The sequence below is a fragment of the Rhincodon typus genome, chromosome 41 (assembly GCF_021869965.1).
Source record: "Rhincodon typus isolate 14 chromosome 41, sRhiTyp1.1, whole genome shotgun sequence".
Lineage (NCBI taxonomy): Eukaryota > Metazoa > Chordata > Chondrichthyes > Orectolobiformes > Rhincodontidae > Rhincodon > Rhincodon typus.
The window spans coordinates 7,559,668-7,573,571 of record NC_063372.1 but is presented as its reverse complement, the minus strand read 5'-3'; the positions used below and the strand labels follow the sequence as shown (position 1 = coordinate 7,573,571).

The 13,904-nt window shown below is 42.8% G+C and overlaps 1 protein-coding gene across 2 annotated transcripts; it reads left to right on the top strand.

Annotated features, from left to right (window-relative positions):
• Positions 1 to 291: 291 nt before the first annotated feature.
• LOC125487445 (transmembrane protein 198-like) lies at positions 292 to 13,898 on the top strand. 2 transcript variants are annotated; one of them, XM_048619011.1, is made up of 4 exons: positions 292 to 538; positions 9,424 to 9,999; positions 10,903 to 11,051; positions 13,156 to 13,898. In XM_048619011.1, the coding sequence occupies exons 1-4, from the start codon at positions 382 to 384 to the stop codon at positions 13,297 to 13,299; spliced, it is 1,026 nt and encodes a 341-aa protein (XP_048474968.1). In that variant the 5' UTR covers positions 292 to 381; the 3' UTR covers positions 13,300 to 13,898. The 2 variants fall into 2 exon arrangements, with proteins under 2 accessions (XP_048474968.1, XP_048474967.1); XM_048619010.1 differs by lacking the exon at positions 13,156 to 13,898 and adding an exon at positions 11,156 to 11,352.
• The last annotated feature ends 6 nt before the right edge of the window (positions 13,899 to 13,904 follow it).

The following is a 13,904-nucleotide window of genomic DNA, read 5'->3' as shown; positions in this document are numbered from 1 at the left end:
ATAAGGAGCCAATCATCCAAACCCAAATTAGGTTAAACTTGTGAAATGCAGTAATCAGCATGACATAATTCAATTAGGCCTGTAGATTCTCCCTGTGGTTAGATATACTTCATATGCTCCATCAGCTTCAGAGGCTTCGTACATGCAATCTCATGAAAGCACTGAACAAATTTCACTTGGCTCCATGGACAAAATTGAATGGCCCATAGTTTAATAAAAACAATTAATCCTATTCCATATTTCCAGCTTCTGTAGTATTTTTTTTCTTGGTCCCATTTTGTTTATTTTGAGTCTTTCTCTTCCAGAACTCGCAGTGCCTTGATTGGATGGCCAGACCCACCTAACGTTCCCTACTCCTTCCCCTGTCGACTTCGGACAGCTATGACCTCTACGCTGTTGGACTTTAACCTCATGGACACAGGCCAGGAGGACATTGTTGTGAACCGCTGTGACCTGGAGGTGGAAGGAAAATATCAACTCATTCCATCTATTATCTGTGCCATGTGTTGCCTTTTTGGGGTCATCTACTGCTTCTTTGGTGAGTGAAGTATTGACAAATGTGTGTAAAAGTGGAGTCACATGTAGACAGAGCAGTGAAGAAGGCATTTGGTATGCTTGCCTTTATTGCTCAGTGCATTGAGTATAGGAGTTGGGATGTCATGTTGAAGTTGTACAGGACATTGGGTCGGCCACTTTTGGAATACTGTGTGCAATTCTGGTCTCTCTGCAATAGGAAGTATGTTGTGAAACTTGAAAGGGTTCAGAAAAGACTGACAAGGACGTTGCCAGGGTTGGAGGGTTTGAGCTACAGGGAGAGGCTGGGGCTATTTTCCCTGGAGTGTTGGAGGCTGAGGGGTGACCTTGTAGACGTTTATAAAATCATGAGGGGCATGGATAGGGTGAATAGACAAGGTCTTTTCCCCAGGGTGAGGGAATCCAAAACTAGAGGGCATAGGTTTAAGGAGCGAGGGGAAAGATATAAAAGGGCAATTTTTTCAGGCAGAGGGTGGTGTGTATATGGAATGAGCTGTCAGAGGAAGCGGTGGAGGCTGGTACAATTACAACAATTAAAAGGCATCTGGATGGGTATATGAATAGGAAAGGTTTAGAGGGATATGGGCCAGGTGCTGGCAAATGGGATTAGATTAATTTAGGATATCTGGTCGGCATGGACGAGTTAGACATAAGGGTCTGTTTCTGTGCTGTACAACTCTATGACTCTAAAAGTGGGGGGAGGGGATTGTGTTGGGTTGGGGGCGGGGGGTGCATCAGTCCTGCACTGTGGGTAATATCACATTTGAAAGTGGATTTGTCCAGGTATAGCTCATTTCTTATATTTCTATTGCTATCTAAAGTATATTGCTGGGTCTGTTCTACCTCCTGAGGCTGCAGTCACTGGCCAGGCAACAACTCTCGGGTATCTGAAAGCTAAAAAGGTGGAGGGTGTGGGTATTGGATGAGGAACAAGAGAGCCGTGGTCACACCATCTGCAGCTTGCACTTCATGCCGTGTGGTCCTATAACGGTGAGGTGGGATTTGAGATGGGAAGTAATCCATTTCTGTGGAAACATTGAATCTTTCCTCCTTCCTCCCTTCTTAACAAATCCCTACAGTGCCGCATCTGGGAGCCCTCTCTCTTACCTGTCACTCCATTTTCTGTGCTTGTGCTTCTTCTCTTCAAGTCTTCCACGGTCTGTAGCAATGTATGCATGATGAGTGGAGCTCCCCTTTAAGAGGGGTAGACTCCCTTTCAGAGATGTAGTTCAGTTGTCATTCATGTGGCTGGAGCTCCCCTTCAGCATACAGTCAGCAGAATATTTTGCAATGGGCTGCACACTGACATAATTTAGATGAGGTGGAATACAAAATTTACAGTCTGTCTTCCTCAATGGAACCATGCATGAACACATCTGAAAGCATGCTTTGATGAATTTTCCTCTTCCCTCTCTCACTGCCCCAGCCCAAGGTCATTTTTAATTGCACTCATTTTGCCCATTGTTATTATTTGACATACCAATTCTGTGAGATTTTGTCTAACCTTACTGGCCCAAGTTGCTTGTTTTTAAGAATGAGCTGTTTCCTCCAGCTGTTGCCAGAGTTGACTGATTAAGGGAGTTCGGAAGGGAAGGGAAAGGAAAGAGGTGCTCCATTGCTTTTGCTTTGTCTAATTTTTTTCAGCCTCTAGGACTTGATTCTTATTCTGCTACAGAAGAAGCTAGTTAGGTGGCACAGTGGCTCAGTAGTTAGCACTGCTGTCCCACAGCACCAGGGATCTGGGTTTGATCCCACCCTCAGGTGACTGTCTGTGTGGAGTTTGCATGTTCTCCCCGTGTCTGCATGGGTTTCCTCCGGGTGCTCCGGTTTCCGCCCACAGCCCAAAAATATGCAGGCTATGGTGGATTGGCCATGGGAAATGCGGAGTCACAGGGATAGGGTGCAAGTCTGGGTCTGGGTGGGATGCTGTTTGGACGGTTGGTGCAGACTTGATGGACCAAATGGCCTCTTTCTGCACTGTACAGATTCTATTTGGTGAGTATCTGGTAAGTAACTAAGATTTATAAGGTTCAACATAGAATAGCAGCTAGTGCGAATGTCGGATAAAGAAGGAGGTTCTATATAGTCAGTATAAGGAGCTGGGCACCCATTGTAATGTCTAGATTATTACCTAAGCAACATGAAGATTGTCATTGGTAAATAAGATTGGAGAGATGAATGCATGGTTCAGAGACTGGTTTGGGAGAAGAGGGTTCCAGGTCCTGGGCACGAGAACCAATACTGGGGAAAGTGGCAGGGTTCTCCACCAGAGCCATACAGGGACTGGCACTTTTGTGAGCTGCAAAACTAGAGAAGTAGAGAGGATTTAAATAGTGAGGGTGAGAGATCAATGTTGGGAAGATGTAAATGAAAGAGAAGAGATAAGGCAAAGTATTAATATGGGAAATGATAAACACACCGTGACAGGAAGGGATAGAGTGTACAAGTCTAACAGATAAAAAGTTACAAAAATAATAAAAGTACAAAACTAAAATCTCTATCTGAATGCACGTGACTTTCAAAACAAAACTGATGAATTAAGAACACAAATATAAACAAATAAGTACAATCTGGTAGCCGTAACGGAGACATATTTGTAGGATCACATGGATTCAGACCTGAATATTGGAGGGTACGTGTCATTTAGGAAGGACAGGAAGCTGGAAAATTTTCTTAAATTCTTTGTTTAGAGTGCTGTCTGAACTCTACACTCAGTTCTATCTCTCCATATCATTGGCATCCCTTGGTTTCAGTATGTCAACCTCATTTGCTCTATAAAGGCTCTTAGTATAACTGGTGATCACAATGAAAGGTTTGTTTGATTATATTCCACTCATTTCTACTTCAAAAAAAAATGTTTGAAGTTTTATCTGGTCATTATAACTTGCCTTTTGATTTTGTTTGAAGCACCATGGAGCTAAAAAGGAATGTAATAGGTATTGCAGATTTTTTTTCTCCTTCTTTTATTTAATTCAGTTCCTTGCTTTCTGCTTACCTGTACTCTGAATCTTTGTTGAGTTAATCAGCTTCACCTTATAATACTTCTCATCTTGAGCACAAAACCTGGGCTGACACTAAACTCTCACTGCTTACAGCGAGTGCATTTGTGTGAATTTGATTGATGGTATAACACATTCACAATCTGCGTGTTGTATTCGTGACTGAGTACCAGCAATCCCAGGGCTTACTGCTGATACACATGCAGCAACAGTATCAAAATGTTAAATGCTGGGCACTGGCAGCAACAATAGAGAAACACCAAACACTGGGCACTGATAGCAGTTATAAAAATGTGAGACTCTGGTCACTGGCAGTTGACTATAAAAATACTAAATCTCTGGACATTGATGGGAAACCATAAGACTACTGAAACTAGTGCTGGCATCATCTAAAACCAGATTACCTGATCATTTTTACATTGCTATTTATGAGATGTTGGCTGTCAGGTTCCTGACATTATAATAGTGACAACATTTCAAATGTACTTTGTTTGGCTGTATAGAGCTTTTGGATGTTCTAATGTCATGAAAAACACTATGTAAATACATTTATTATTAATTCTGAAGCGTCGCTGGACCCGAAACATTAACTCTGCTTTCTCTCCACAGGTACGAACAGATCTCCTGAGTTTTTTCCATCAATTTCTTTTTTTTGTTTCTTTATTGTCAGTGCCCTTACCGTGCTATAGTGGAGAAGGGTAACATCACTATAGCCCAGGGATGCTCAAGAGGCCAGAATCAGTGTAGATCTCTTCACACAGAAATGGGCTTCAATTGTGGTAATTTGGTTGTTCACATTTACAAGTGCTTGAGGGTTTACCATCAGGTTTACTTATTTTGTTCCTCTAAATTAGGACAACTACAGACTTCCTCAATAAGCACGTGCACATCTGAAAGGGCATTTTCTGTTCCACTATTTTTATGCAATTTTCAGTCGAGAAATTAATTATATAACAAATCATTTGATAGCCTCCATTTTGAAAATTATGGCTTTACAAAATAGCCATCGAGTTAAACCTCTTGCAGGAACTTTGATGCTCTAATTTATTAACTGGTCAAGTCTGTGATGGATTAAACGTTCTGATTACTCAATGAAACTGAGAAGGCAGCATGAGAATGAGCCGGAGTAAGCCAACTTAATTGGATCCTTCCCATCCAAATAGAGGGAGTTCATACAATCTTCTCAGATTCCTGATTAAGTTTAATGCTGCACAGCCCTGTTTGTTAAGTGTCTGATGTGTACAGATCTGGATCGAATCTGTTGGGATTAGTAACAGGTGCTATTGCTGCCAGTTAGTACAAATGCAATTGAGAAAAGAAAAAGAATGAGCAACCTAAACCCAGATAATTTTCAACCACTTCAACATACACAGCTGCAGAGCAATCTGATGTACCAGCATTATCTACAAACAAAAATGTTGGACATATTTACTTTTTTCCCTTTTGGAGAAAAAGCTGGCAGCTGCATCCTGCGCTTGGCTTTTTACATGATTTCTCCATGTGTCTCAGTCTTATTGTACCGAGTTGTTTACTGTACATTCCAGACTGCTGAGATGTTAGGTCAGTGATTATTTTAGGTGTGCCAGTGATGCAAAAATACACAAGCGAGTGTGGTGACTGGAGAATTTCATGGCATGCAGTCAGTGTGAGACACTGTCAGGTTTTAACTGAGGAAACTAGCTGAAAGGTTGGCGGCTTACATTATGATATCACCATGGTTGAACAATGCAGATGTGAAGCTGAAGTAAATCAAGTCATAGATCAAAGCCAAGTGTGGCTTTTTAATGTTGCTGCCCGAGTTCTTTGGTGAGGCCTTTTACTAAAAACAAACACTCTGGCCCTGCAGTCAACAAGCACGCCATAGCTCTTGACCCCTTATCATGATCCTGCTTCAAATATCCTGCCCCACTACCAATTAATATGGAAATGTGTGACCATTTTTAAAGAAAAGATAAAATAATTGCCAAATTACTGAATTATAGGTTTTGCTTGTCTCGTGTGATTTCCCCTACTGCCTCTTTATGTGCTGCTATCTTGTGGTCCACCTGCTCAGTTACCTTCAGCAAGTGCACAGTGGTACCCTCTGCCAACAGGCTTTGTTACCAAAGCGAATTTGTAACAGTGCACCTTATTCTTAAAGGTGAATGCTGTGATTATGAAGTTAAAGATTGCTTTGGAAATACATGGTCAATAAAATATTATTCATTTTCTTAAAACACATCTCAGTAGGTTAGACAGTAGGTCAGGTGAAGTGTTGAAAAAGTGGCTTCTATTTTTGTCTTTGAATGTGTTGCTGCATCCAAAATCTGTTCCCACCTTTCCCAGAACTCCATGTTTGAACCCATCCAACCAGACCTCTGTCCCTGTCACAGTACTGAAGCGGCTACTGCAACAGACCCCATTGACACAGGAACAGGACTAGGCCAGTCAGCCCCTTGAATCTGCTCCACCATTCCATGAGAATATGGCTGATCTGTGGCCTAACTCCATATACCTGATTCTGGCCCATATCCCTTAATACCTTTGTTTAACAAACATTTACCTATCTCAGATTTAAACATTCACAACTGATCCAGCATCCACTGCTGTTTGTGGAAGAGAGTTCCAAACCTCTACCACCCTCTGTGTATAGAAATGCTTCCTAACATCTCTCCTGAATGGTCTGACCCTAATTCTCAGACTATGCCCCCTAGTTCTAGAATCCCCAAACAGTGGAAATAGTTTATCTTTGTCTACTTGTCTTTTCCTGTTAATATTTTGAAGACGTCAATCAGCTCACCCCCTTAACCTTCTAAGTTCTAGAGAAAATAGCCCTACTGTGCATTATCTCTCCTTATAACTTAACCCTTGAAGTCCAGATATCATTCTTGTAAACCTATGTTGTACTCCCTCCAAAACAGTATCTTTCCTGAGGTATGGTGCCCTGATCTGCTTTCAGTAGTCCATGTGGGGTCTCTTTGGACATCCACCGTATTTAACTTCATACTATCGAGAAAGTACCCTGATCTATCCTTTGTCAGTGCATATCGTGTGTGACTGGGACAAAGGTAAACTTTCCCTCCTCGATCTACCTGAAGCCTTTGTCGTGGTGACCATAATATCCTCCTCCAACACCTCTTCACTGTTGTCCAGCTGATGGTGGGGACTGCTTTCTCCTGGTTCCATTCTTATCTCTCTCGTCTTAGCCAAAGAATCACCCACAATGACTCCTCTCCCACTCCTGATCCTGCTCCCGTTCCCTCTCTGGTGTTCCCCCATCAATCTCTCCTGGTGGCCGTCCTATTTCTCATCTACACCCTGCCCCTCAGTGACAACATCCAAAGGCACTGTGTTAGGTTACACTAGGATGCTGGCTTACACCCAGCTCCACCTCACCACCAGCGCGCGCTCTCTCTCTCTCGAGCCCTCCACTGGTACTGAATTATTAGACTGCTTATCTGACATCCCGGATTGGATGAGGACAAATTTCCTCCGATTAAATATTGAGAAGACTGAAGCCATTGTTTTTAATCTCCTACTTCAGACTCTATTCCCTAGCTACTAACTCTGCCCATCTCCCAGGCAATAGTCTGAGATTAAACCATTCTGTTTGTAATCTCAGTGTCATATTTGATATGAGGATGAACTTCCAATCTCCTATTTGTGCCATCACTAAGACCACCCACTTCCACCTCTGTAACATTGGCCAACTTCACCCAACTCAGCTCATCTGCTGCTGAAACCTTCATCCAGGACGGTGTTACCTCTCGACATGACTGTTCTAATGTTATCCTGGCTGGTCTTCCACATTCTATCCTCTGTAACTCTGAGGTCATCCAGAACTCTTAACTCACAGCAAGTCCTTTTCCCTTATCGCCCTTGTGCTTGCTGACCTACATTGTCTCCCAGTCAAGCAACATTTTGATTTGAATATTCTCATCCTTGTTTTCAAATCCTACCATTGTCTCAACCCTTCTTATCACTGTCATCTCCTACAACCCTTTGAGATATCTACGGTCATTTAATTCTGGCCCCTTGAATGTTCCCAGTCATATTAGGGGACTTGACAGGATGGATGTGGAGAGGTTGTTTCTCCTTGTGGGAGAGTCTAGGATCAGAGGGCATCATCTCAGAATAAGGGTTGCACATTTAAGACAGAGATGGGGAAGAATGTTTTCTGAGGGTAGTGAGTCTGAGGAATTCTTTACCACAGAAGGCTTTCAAGGCTGGATCATTCAGTATATTCAAGGACAGATTTTTAATCAGTAAGAGAATCAAGGATCATGGGGGAAAGGCAGGAAATTCTCATAACTGTGACAAGTTTCTGATCACCTCTCCCAATTCCGTTTTCCTGTCTGATTTTCATACACTTAGGTGTAAAGTGCATCCGGTTAGTCTGTGTGTTTGAGGCCTTATGTAAGTGCAAGTTGTTACAGATTAATTTGTCTTAAATCTCGAAAGATTCTTAACTGTCAAAGGAACCTTGTTACATTTCTGACAGATCCCAGAATACTGACAAATTCTGTAGCTTTGCAGGCCAGAGATGAGTGGTTGCCCCAAACTTAACCACACTTGGTCAATCTGAAAGAAAACAAAAAAGCTATTGGAAGTCTTCAGCAGGTCAGTCATCGTTTATGGGGAAAGAAACAAGAGTGAATGGTTCAGTTCGGTGGCTGTCCTCAGAACTGCTGTTGGACAAAGTGACAGCTTTAAGAGACCAGCTTACCAACTTTTGTTTGTCATTTATATAAATGATTTGGATGAAAATTTAGGAGGCATGTTAGTAAGTCTGTGAATGACAGCAAGATTGGCAGTATAGTGGACAGTGAAGAAGGCTATCTAAGATTACAGTGAGAGCTTGATCAATTGGGTCAATGGGCTGAAGAGTGGCAGATGGAGTTTAATTTGGATAAATGAGGTATTGCATTTTGGTAAGGCAAACAAGAACAGGACTTATACAATGAATGGTACTGCCCTGGGTGGTGTTGCAGAGCAGAGGGATTTAGGGGTTCGGGTACATAATTCATTGAAATTTGCGTCACAGATAGACAGGATGGTGAAGAAGGCGTTACCTTTGAGTACAGGAGTTGGGATGTCATGTTGAGGTTGTACATGACATTGGTGAGGCTTCTTCTGGAGTACTGTGTCCAGTTCTGGTTGTCCTGCTTTAGGGAGGATATTGTTAAACTGGAGAGGGTTCAGAAAAGATTTAACTAGGATGTTGTCAGGAATGGAAGGTTTGAGTCATAAAAATAGGCTGGATAGCCTGGGACTATTTTCACTGGAGCGTAGGTGAGGTGTGATCTTATAGAGGTTTATAAAATCATGAGGGGCATAAATAAGTTTAATAGCAAGGATCTTTACCCTAGGGTGGGGGAGTTCAAAACTAGGGGGCATATTTTTAACGTTAAAGGAGAAAGTTTTAAAAAGGACATAGGGACAATTTTTTTTTACACAGAGTGATTCGTGTGTGGAATGAACTGCCAGAGGAAGTGGTGGATGTGGGTACAGTTACAACATTTAAAAGACATTTGGATAAGTATGTGAATCGGAAAGGTTTGGAGGATTATGGGCCAAATGCAGGCAGGTGGGACTAATTTCATTTGGGAAACAGGTCGGCGTTGACTGGTTGGACTGAAGGGTCTGTTTCCATGCTGTATGACTGTATAATTTAATGTGCCTCAGGGTAGTGATAAAATAATGAACAAAATCTCCATCATTGTGTGGAGCTTAAAGAGTTGGTCTTAGCAGCAATTTCCCTACTTCACAATGTTGTTTAGGAATAAGGATTCCTGTTGTCTGTTTGTTACAAACGGTGGTGTGAAGCCATAATTTAATATCAGGTTGCCTGACTGTTATTGTTTTTGTGTGGTAAAAGTTATTAATGTTACTTTTTCAAACTTTGTTGCAGGCTATCGCTGTTTCAAGGCCGTCATGTTCCTCTGTGGACTGATGTTTGGCTCCATCATCATTTTCCTGCTGTGTTATAAGGAGCGGGTTCTGGACATTCAGCTGAGCGTGGAGGCCAGCGCTGGTATTGGTCTAGGCATCGGGATCCTGTGTGGACTGGTCACCATGCTTGTCCGTAGTGTTGGCCTCTTCATGATTGGCCTAGTCCTTGGCCTGTTGGTAGCAACTGTCACCCTCATTGTGATGGAGCAGTTCTACCACCCGCACACCATTTGGGTTCCAGTGGGGCTTCTTATTGGCGTTGGGATGCTGTTTGCCGTCTTAACTTTACAGTGGCAAAAGCTCTTCACCATTATCTCCACTGCAGTTTTTGGTGGCGCCATCATTACACTGACTGTGGACTATTTCATCGAGCTGTTTATGTTGGCACGGTATATCTATGAGAGGCTGAAGATTGCTCCTTCACTGCCCATTTGTTGGTACAGTTGGGTGATTCTTGCCATCTGGCCAGTGCTGAGCATATTGGGGATTCTGGTCCAATGGAAGCTTACAGCTGAAGGCTATTCACACACTGAAGGTAAGGCCAGCTCAAAACTGGTAATAAAGGTGTTTCTACTTCTGTACCCTCTAATCAAATAGACTGCCATGAGGATACTGTTGGAGGGATACTGGGAACTCTCTGGTCCTTCATCAGCTTGACAACCTTCACGAATAAACCCCAGCAATGAGTGTCAATGGATGACTTGTCCAACAGGGCCTGAACTTGCTGTCATCCAGTGCGTGCATGCATAGGGCAGAGGTCACTGGGCAGTGATCAGGGGCAGAAACCTTAATGATTATCTCACTTATCACTCCCCACCACCACATGTCCCTTCCTGTGATCAGGGTGGGATGGTCTGAGACCAATTCTAGCACTGATTCCAAATCTAGTTCGGCTAGCACTCCCCCACTTAATTCAAGCTAGACCACGGATCAAACATGGTACATTGCTAGTTTTTGTGGTATGGAATATACTGGATGATGGTTTTAGCAACTGAGGCATTTGAAAGATACGATTCTCACATTGTTCAATCAGTGCTTCAGTGTAGACCTATTGCAGTATTCAAAGGACTCATTAAGTTGTCCTTTTCAGTTGTGTTGCATTGATGCTGATCACGAGTAATCTAGCTGGGAAGTCCCTTTGGGGCCAAGTAGACAGAGCTGACTGGTTTTGCTCTGGGTTCATTTGTTCTACTGTTTGCTTGACAAGCAGTTTCTTGCCAAAGAACATTGGTGGGTCCAACCTTCTTTTGGCCATGCTTGTTGACTATTGACTCCACTGGGAGAAGAAAATGAGAATGACAGAAGTATGACTTGGCTCAGTTGTCCTATTGTTGAGTAAAGATAGAGACATCTTGTGGAAGGTGGGTCAAGAAAAGGAGAGTGAATTAGAGCTATTAAAACAAATTCTATTGCCACTAATGCTTTCTTCTTCCTGTAGTCATTATCAGTAAACGACAAAAACGAGTGCAGTTGATGAGAATACGACAGCAAGAAGCAAAGAAACGACAGAGGGCATCTCAGGCAGAGGGCACATATCGCAGGAAGCCATACCCAGTCAAACGGTACACGGGAGACATCCTTTCACCGGTAACGTATCAGAAGTCAAACTCTAGTCCTTGGGATATTGGAATGATAAGAGTGAGCAGAAAACCTCTAATCTTAGCATTTTTATTCTTCTCCTCCATGTTAAGCTACGTGGTTATGTAGAACTACACAGGATGCCTGGCACCAAAAACAGGCTATTCAGCCCTAAAGATCGATTTATGGTCCACATGATCTTCTTCACACTCTTCCTCATTGAACGCATCAGCATAACCTTCTTCCCTAATAGCCTTATCTTCCACTCAAAGGCATGTATGTGATTTACCTCAAATTCTCCATCCAAATAAATAGAACTAATTTTAACACAGGAATTGAGTCATATTCCATTCCACTCCATGCATGCTCTGCCTGAAGCTATCCTGGGCTCACTAACTACTGATGCTTCATCCTAAGTTGATTTCATGGCAGTTTCTGTCAGTGCTGGTTTGCCATTGCCTTCCACTCTCAGGGGCAGGCTGAGGAGGCAGATTCCAAATCTACCTAGACTAGAACAGGAATCAATCCCATGCTGTTGGTAGTATTACGAACCATACACTCTCCATTTAGCCAACTTTGCTACAAGCCCCCTTTTTAAGTCAGATAGTGAATCCAAAAATCACCAGTCCTACGATTAAAGGTAGATGTTTGTTTTCGTGTGAGCAAATTACAGAAAAGGAATCTGACAGTGATGCAATATAACGCCAGGATGTCTGCTCCACATCCAGCTAATGTTGTTCCTCTGTCCTCCTGAAAGTGAATCCTTGTAAGGTGTGAGTCCATGAATGCCAACTATCCATGTGCCATTCTTCAGGTGCAAGCCAAGGCAATGAGGCTGGGATTTTCTGCTTCGTTTATTCCCAGTGAAGTGCCAGTGGAATAAAGGTTCTGCCATTCTGTTCCCAACTGACTCTCTATTGATATTCCTACCTAATTGGGCAGCCAGCTTGGAGGAGCAGGAAAATTATTTAACTGGAGAAAGACTGCAGAAATCTATGGAGCAGAGGAAGTTGGGAGTCCTCAACCATGAATCACAAAAAGCTAGTCTTCAAGTTCAGTGGGTCACAGGGAATGCAAATAGAATGTTGTCCTTTACTTAAAAGGAAATGGGGTATAAAAGCAGGAAGTTTTGCTAAAACAATACAAGGCATTAGTCAGACCACACCTAGAACACTGTGAACAGATTTGGGCCACTTATCCAAGAAAAGACACACTGACATTGGAGGCAGAGCAGAGAAGGTTCACTAGGCTGATACCAGGTAGGGAGGGACTGTCTAATGAGGAAAGGTTGAGTAGGTTGGGTCTGTCCTCATTGGAATTTAGAAGAATGAGAGGTAACCTTATTAAAACATTCAAGATTCTTAGCAGACTAAGGCTAGATGTGCAAAGATTGTTTCCCCTTGGGGGAAGAGTCTGAGACCAGAGGGCATAATCTCAGAATAAGTGGTTGCACATTTAAGAAGAGATGAGTAGGAATTTCTTCTCTCAGAGGATAGTGAATCTGTAGAATTCTTTAGTGCAGAGGGCTGTCAAGACTGAGATAGATTTTTAATCGGTAAGTGAATCAAGGGTTATGGGAAAAAGGAGGAAAGTGGAGTTGAGGATGGTCAGATCAGCCATGATCTCATTGAATGGCAGAACAGACTCGATGGGCTGAATAGCCTACTTCTGCTCCTCTGTCTTATGGTCTTTATGGAGTGTATAGGGGAATTGGGTGTGGGGGTGTGGTTCAGAATGTTGGCTGCAAGTTTTGCTTTCTGATGGGAGTGTGTGTCAGACATGAAAGCCTCAGAGGCACCAGTGGAAATTCTTCAGATTTCTTCTGCAAAGTGGTCACTGCCCCAATCTCCACATTAGGAAGAACCAGAGCCCGTATGAGGGAGAAACAAATTTTGCATGGATCTGGAATGCATTGTATGAAAGCAGATTCAATCCTTGTTTTAAATACAGAATTTGATAAATACCTGAGGTGTAAAAATTGCAAAGAAAGATCAAGGGAACGGGATTAATTGGCTAGCTCCTTCAAAGAACCAGCAGGGACATGATGGGTGGAATGGCCTTCTTCTGTCCTATACCTTTTTATAATAATTGATTTTTCTCCTTGTTTCTTTAGAGCTACATCCAGAGTATTCGAGATCGGCAGACAGCAACATCCATGAGCAGTCTGAACACAAACATTCACACCATCGTGGATCTGGATTATGACTGTGGTTCCACTGTCCCGCTCACAGCCACAACCCCTGTAGTCACAGCATGAGCTAGTCACCATCGCCCAGCGAGTACTGGTCAAGGTTATTAGTGAACAACCAGTTTATTTAGCTCCCAGCAGGTGACAAGTAGATAACATGTTGACACTCTAGCCAGAATTCTCCATACACCATGGTCTGTTTGTGTGTGTCTCTCTCTCTAGGAATCACAGTTCCTGCAAGTGTGAAGAAATCTCTTGAGTCTGCTCATTTGTTACCTGCTTGAGTATGTTTTCAGCAGTCTGGCTGAAAGAACCTACTGGCCAGAAGAAATGATGCCTCTGCTCAACAGGCACCTCACCCTCTGCTAAAGAAAGTGTGCTTGGCATGGGAGTGGCACTTCGCCAGTCAAAGAAATGTATACCTTTGTGACCGAGCAGAGAAAGCTATGTGCCCCATGTACCCAAAGAATAATCAGGACAAGTATGCAGCTCATTTGTGACCTTGGATTCAGGCTGTATGTTTTCTAATTTGCTTATCACCCACTCTGAACAGGTTGTTATCTTTGGGCCACCGGTGTGGCTGCCAAAATTCACACTGAACTTCTTTTTAAGAAACCATTTAACATGTAACCTATTCAACTACTTGTTTTTAAAGCCCAAATAATTTAATGCCC

Bases quoted from the DNA above. Each gene is read 5' to 3' on its own strand.
- LOC125487445 (XM_048619010.1), top strand. From the start codon at position 382: ATGACCTCTACGCTGTTGGACTTTAACCTCATGGACACAGGCCAGGAG. The intron at 539-9,423 runs GTGAGTGAAGTA...ACTTTGTTGCAG, and splicing joins GGTCATCTACTGCTTCTTTG to GCTATCGCTGTTTCAAGGCC. The intron at 11,052-11,155 runs GTAACGTATCAG...CTCCATGTTAAG, and splicing joins CGGGAGACATCCTTTCACCG to CTACGTGGTTATGTAGAACT.